General features: G+C 54.6%; 1 protein-coding gene across 1 annotated transcript; it reads left to right on the top strand.

Annotated features, from left to right (window-relative positions):
- The first annotated feature begins 334 nt into the window (after nt 1-334).
- Nucleotides 335-6514, top strand: LOC127200849 (secreted and transmembrane protein 1A-like). The gene is made up of 5 exons (XM_051159313.1): nt 335-512; nt 1156-1491; nt 3146-3199; nt 3429-3564; nt 6490-6514. The coding sequence occupies exons 1-5, from the start codon at nt 422-424 to the stop codon at nt 6512-6514; spliced, it is 642 nt and encodes a 213-aa protein (XP_051015270.1). The 5' UTR covers nt 335-421.
- Nucleotides 6515-6751: the final 237 nt, after the last annotated feature.

The raw sequence follows: 6751 nt of genomic DNA, 5'->3' as shown, positions 1-6751 counted from the left end.
GTACACACACACACACACACACACATGAAGTACAGTCCAAGCAGCTGCTAGTCCAGTGCAGAAGTGTTCAGGAAAACTGCACGACACATTGAGCTTGGAGCTGCTTGCTCCCTACATCCAGGCGCTGCCCTGTTGCTTTACCACAGCTAGTGACAGACCTCACCAAGAACTGGGCGGGGTAAGATGGGCACTGACGCTCGGAGTCCCACAGAAGCTCAGGTATTCGGGCAGGGCTGGTCAAAAGCTCAGAGACCACGGGCTGTACACCCTGGCCATGCTAGGACTGCTCCCACCAGGCTCTGTGGCAGCTTCAGTGGGCCTCTGACCTCTGACCTCTGCGGTTCCCTCCTTCTAGGTGGGTGTTTCCAGACAGCTGAAGAAGACAAGCCTCTCCCAAGGCCTCTCATCTCACCAACTGGCCATGCTGAGCGGCCACTTGATGTCCACTGTCCCTGCCTCCAGGCTGTTTATCATCCTGCTCCTGGTTGTTTCTCTGAATGCTCACAATAGAAGTAGGTCTGGGTCCTCTGCCAGAGGGAAGGATACAAGGGTCCAGACGGGACGGGGAGGACAAACCAAGGTTAGATCGAGGCGACGGCTGCCACCCAGCTAACTCAGCACCAGAGACAGGCAGGAGGGCTGGTGCCCCTGGGCTATGGAGTGTGAACTCTGTACATCTGAGTATGGCTGACAGCAAAGGGCCATCAACACTTGCAGCTCATGTGGGAACACTGGTGGGACAGCCCAAAACTATACCTGCGCTGCAAGAGAAAGAGGAAGAGGGGGCCCTGGCCAGGCAATGGGACATCACCTAACTGAGGACTGCTTCCTCTGGACACATCCAGCCTTGTCCTGCAACCCACGCGTCTTCCGAACCCTTAGGCCAGCAGACACTCAGGAATCTCAGAGTAGGTGTAGAAAACAGGCCCCTGGGAGTCCCCCCAACACCGCTCCCCAGATCCAGCATCCCCAGTGAACCCCTGCCATCCCATTCCTTCTACAGAGTGTGCCTAATTTTTAACCCAATCAGTGTGAAATATTTCACTCTGTCTCTTGGAAGTCCTGACATGGCCTCTCTGCCCATGGCCTGTAAGAGCAGCCGGCAACTGTCCCACAGCTCTGCCTTGCCCACACGTGACCATCCTCTCCACACAGGCTGGGACAACCCTGTATGCACCAGCGGCACAGTGTCTGTGCCTAGAGGCGGCCGTGCGGTGATGACCTGTAACATCTCCAACACCTTCGCCGATGTCACCATCTGGCTGATTGCCCAAGGAAGGGAAAGGACCATCTTCAATAAGATGCCCCAAGGACGCTTCTCTCAGAGCGGGTGGGAGCTCCGAGTTCAAGAGGGCCAGGCAGAGCTCGCAATCAAGGACACCCAAGATGGCCACACAGGGCTGTACCAGTGGCGTCTGCATGGGCGCCAGAAATGTTACCGCAATATCACCCTGAATATTTCAGGTGAGGCGAGGGCTGCAAAGCGAGGAGGTGAGCGGGGACAAAGACCAGTGGATGGAGTGTGGCAGAGAAGGATGGTGACTTGAGGGACAGACAGGAAGGAGGGCAGAGGGGAAGGCAAAGACGCTGATCTTCCCGAGGATCTTCATCTGTCCTGAGGGATGGAGAGGGCCTCCACTGCCCAGAGCAGTCTAGGGTGGACCAGAAGCAGCTGAGGCTGATACACCCATCTTTCCTTGCCACCCTCAAGCCTCTCCCACATCAGCTGTTGGGGGGTGAAGTTGCACCTCAATTCTCTATGTTCTGGAAGTTTCCAGCAAAACCCAGCCACTGTCTAGTCTAGGACACTCACACTGTACCTACCACTGAGATCAGACAGAGGTCCGTAGCCACGGAGACCTTGACTGAGGGAGTGTCGTGTCCTGGTGACCACAGAGTGAGGCCCCAGCTCTAGCAGGGTCCACACCACCACGACCCTGCCCCTTCCCCATAGCACTCCCGCCATGGAGGCTTGTCCTATACGTTGTCACCTTAAGGAAATCAAGTTCAGCCAAGTGTGCTGTGATCCCAGCGCCATGGAGGCTGCAGGCAGGAGGACCATGAGTCCAGGGTCAGACCTTGTCTCAAAATAAGAACTGAAGGGCAGCATCTCCACAGGCCGCCACCTTCCCCCCCCCCCCCCCCCCCCCCCCCCCGATGGCGCTCCTGTCTGCACCTGCCCCCTCTCCCCGGAACCCTCCTGAGCACTCCAGCCTCACTTCCTACGGTTCTAGTTTAACTCTCTTGCTATGACAAACTCTATGATCAAAGCAGGTTAGAAGAGGAGAAGAGGAAAGGGTTAGTTTTGGCTCATGAGGGAAGTCAGGGCAGGAACTCCAACAAGAACTTGAGACAAAAACCTCGGAGGAAGCCGGGCGTGGTGGCGCACGCCTTTCATCCCAGCATTCGGGAGGCAGAGGCAGGTGGATCCCTGTGAGTTCGAGGCCAGCCTGGTCTACAAAGTGAGTCCAGGACAGCCAGGGCTACACAGAGAGACCCTGTCTCGAAACCCTGCCCCCCTCAGCCAAAAGTATAAGGAAGAGAAACCATGGAGCACGCTGCCCACTGACTTGCTGTCTGACCCACGTTTCCTTCCTTCCTTCCTTCCTTCCTTCCTTCCTTCCTCATCCGTCTCTCCTTCCTTTTCTTTTTTTCCCTTCTGTTCTTCATTCACTCCCTTCTCTGTCTCTGTGTCTGTCTGTCTATCTGCCTGTCTCTGTTTCTCTGTGTGTGTGTGTCTCTCTCTCTTTCTAGTTAAGGCTAGAACACTACCGGGCTACTGTCATGGTTCATGAAGAAAGTGGAAGTAACTACCGGAGGCATCTATTCTACCCACGCCCCTCGGGGCCACCCCATGTCCCTCCAGAGACCAGCACACCCCCTGATGTGCTATAAGCTCGCCATTCTTGCTGCACCTAGCCTGAGAGCCACTGGCCACTCCCTCCGCCCTTTCTGTGCCTGTAAAGGCCCAGTCTCCATCGCCTCTCACCCTCCCCACACCGGTTCAATCTGTCATAGCCACTGAGCTCCTAGAGATGAGCCAGACATTGGCTCCTCCTGGGACCAGCCAGCCTCGCAGGACTCCTGCATCTGGAACAGGGAGTACACTCACATAACACTCAACCTGATGCTATGTCTCTGGCAGAGGCTTCAAACAAGAACGAGGTCATAGGCGCGAAGCTGGTCACGCCCATCTCAGGTAGGTGCCTCAACCCTGTCTCCATCTGCTCTCGATGCCATGGGGCCACGTGCTGCCCACCTGGGACCCTTCACCCTTAGCCCTTCATGAGCTTGCCCAGCAGGTGTCACTGCCCAGGAGAGTGTTGCCAGACAGAAAGCGGGGAGAATAGGGCTGTGAGCCGGTGAGGGACGTAGTAAGGAACGGGCGATGAGAAGCCTCTCCCCTGATGACTTCTGACCCACTTCAGATGCAGTCATGAGCGCTCAGCTGGAGGTCAGTTCTGAGACCCTTGTGGGAATCGTGGTCGCTGTGGTCACTGTCATCTTGATCTTGGGACTGGCGGGAATCAGTGCATGTATCTGCTACAAGCGCCATCGGTCCAGGTATGGGGGGAGTCTTCCTGGGATCCTTACTTGGCACTGTCTTGGGGTGCCCCTGTTCAGAGGAGATTCAGAGGGGGCTCAGAGGGGGTTCAGAGGGACTGTGGAGGCCACACAGGACCAAAGCAGTCGGTCCAACAGCAGGGGCTTTTCTTAGTCTAGGCAAGAATACGGGCCCTGAATTGGGCCCACAAGGCTCATCTGTTCTCAAGGCTTTATGTTGACCCTGGAGTGCTTTGGAGAGCAGCGTGGAGCCTGGAGTTTTCAGGTCCTCCAAGGAGTCTCAGGAACTTGTTTTTAGGAGGGAACCCGGGGTTTCTGATCGAGGATGTCTGAGGCCTGTGGGGCCCTGGAAATAAGCCCACCGTAGGCTTAGACCCAGGCTCCACTGGGGTAAGGAGGGCAGGAAGGAAGTGCATGCTTAACATAGGTGGCGTGACCGTTCACATGTGTGTGCAGTGCATGTGGGTCACCCGTGCAGACCTGTGTCTTTCTCTACACAGGTCTGAGCTCAAGGGATTCACACACCCTCTCTTTTCATCTCTCCCTGTCTACATAAGGAGGGTCTAAGTCTGTGGCCAGTGGAGGACAAAGTTGATTCCAGAGAGAGGCCACCAGCTCATCATGTCTTAGACCTGGGAGGCTGCTATGACCTTCTATTTCCCAGACACTATGGAGTCATTTTTACATGCTTGGCAGAGCAAAAGTCGCATTCATGTTTGCTGGGCACAGAAGACCTTTCCCCGAGGGTAATGGAGGCCTCGGTTCTGCACAGAAGAGACACAGTGTGTCACTGAGGAAGGGCCTTGGAAGCTGCAAAACAGTTCAGGCATCTCTTGGTCACGTGAACAAGAGTGCAGCCTCCTGGCTACGGTCTTCAGTGACCTTATGTGCTTCTCTCTTCTTTCCAAAACTGGGCCTTTGCAAGCTGCACAGCTCCTGACCTTCAGCATCCTAACCCTCTGCCCCTTACAAAGGCCTGGGCTCCTTTTCCTCTGCTGGGCCTCTGAGGTCAGGGCCCCTCTGCTACCCAGAGTCCTCCAGTGCAAGCCTGTGGATGCACCAAGATTTGCTTCAGGTGGAACTTGGGCACACGCCTGCTTTGTAACTCAGGGTGGTAGTGACAAGTCTGGGAAACCCAGATGTCAGTTCCAGGGCCCGAAATAGGGAGCTGAGGGGTCTAAGCTAAAGCAACACCTAACTCCAGCCACAGCAAGGCAGAGTGAGTGGCCTCAGGGGCAGGGGATATGGAAAGGCATAGGCGCGCGTTGGCAGGCATTGCTCTCCTAGGGAACAGGCAGGCCTGGGTCTCCCCAGGACCTCTCATCAGCAGACCCCCCCCAGCCCCGACTCCCTTGATTCACATCCACTACCCAGTATTCTGACCTTTTATCTTGGTTACAATGTTGTTTTTCCTCACATATAGATTTAAAAAATATATTTCTTTTGTTAGAATCCCCATAGCTTATGTTCTGTTAATTTATTGTTGTTGTTATTTTGTTGTCACTGCTGATGTGGTGTACGGCTGTGGGTACGGGGACGTCAGGGGTGCATGTGTGTAGGGGAGTCAGATCTTTCCTTTCACCTTGTTTGAGGCAGACTTTGCCTTGATTCTGCTGCTGTGGTATCTATTGCAGCCCAGCGAGGCCGTGAGCACCCAGACAATTCTCCAGGCTCTACGTCCTCCTCGCCCTAAAAGTGCCAGGGTTACAGATGCACGCTACCACACCTGGCTTTTATATAAGTTCTAAGGATAAAATTAGGTCATCGGGCAAATGTTTTTACCTGCTGAGCCCTGTCACTGGCCACTAGACATGCCATCCTTTATCCCGGAAACTAATTAAATAAATATAATAACCCAATGAAGAGGCTATCAGGTCAGCTGGGAAATACGGCAAGTCCAGGACAGCCAAGGCTAACACAGAGAGATCCTTTCTGAAAAAAAAACAAAAAATAAACAAAAAATAAAAAATCTACCAGAAACCTCACACACTGTTACCTGAGTGAAAGCTGAGACCGGGCATGCTGCCCAGTGCCCGTGGCCTCCAGAGCTAACCCCATGCTGTCTCCAGGCTCCCGCCTGCGTCCAGGTGCTGAGAGCCGTGTGCTTCTCAGGCCAAGGTGATCCACAGCGTGTTAGTGCTGGCTTCAATGTGAGGCCGTGCATTACTTTTCTTGTTGGAGCAAAATACCTGACACATGGAGCTTAGAGGAGAAAGGGCTATTGCGGCTCAGTTTGAGGGGACAGCCTGGCATAGAGGGGGCAGATGTGAAGCAGCTGGAAGCAGAAAACAACGCACGCTGGTGCTCAGCTCTCTCTGTCTCTCTGTCTCTGTCTCTTTCCATCTCTGTCTCTTTCTCTCCGTCTCTGTCTCTCCCGTGTAGCCCTGGTTACCCTGGAACATGCTTTGTAGACCAGGCTAGCCTTGGCCTACAAATTTACAGCAATCTGCCTGCCTCTGCCTCCCTAGTGCTGGGATTGAAGGCGTGCGCCATCACGCCCGGCTTGCTGTCCCTTTTCTGTTCAACCTGCAATCAATCCCAGCCCATAGGATGGTGCAGCCCACACACCATCCTGCCATCCTCAGTGAAACTTTTCTGGAAACACTGGCATAGACATATGGAGAGGTGTGATTCCCAGGAACTCTAACTGTCATCAAGATGAATGACAACAGTCACAGGTCTTGTCACAGCCCACCAGCTGCCCCGGTCTCTTGACCTCCTGTGTCTTGACCACTGAAGCGTGCCGCTAAGCCAGGCAAGTGTGCTGATGTGTTGTTCCAACAAAAGTCAGCTCTAAACCTCTACCGAGAAGGGAAACCTCAAAGTCCGTGAGGTCACTCTGTGCCTGCAGCTGCAGGAACCTCAGGAGGAAACCGAGTCAGGGCCTTCAACCGTGCTCGGTCCCTGTGGCTTCTGTCTTTTCAGGTTTTCTCTGTTGGGGATCGAGTAAGAGCCAGCCCCCTGGCCCCCATTTCTGCTCCCTCGACCTGCACAGTGACACACTGTGACTCTGTCATAGCATGAGACACCCACAGGAGACTCCAGGACAGGACATGCTCCTCCTACTGTCCCGGGGGTCAGGGCCAGCAGGATCATCGACTCTGGGTCTGGACACAGGCCTCTCACTTTCATCCTAGGAGAACGGCCACTCCTGCTGTGTTCCCAGGACAGTCACAGCCTGGGGTCT

The sequence above is a fragment of the Acomys russatus genome, chromosome 16 (assembly GCF_903995435.1).
Source record: "Acomys russatus chromosome 16, mAcoRus1.1, whole genome shotgun sequence".
Classification (NCBI taxonomy): Eukaryota; Metazoa; Chordata; class Mammalia; order Rodentia; family Muridae; genus Acomys; species Acomys russatus.
The sequence above is the reverse complement of the archived record's forward strand: the minus strand, read 5'-3'. Positions and strand labels throughout refer to the sequence as shown.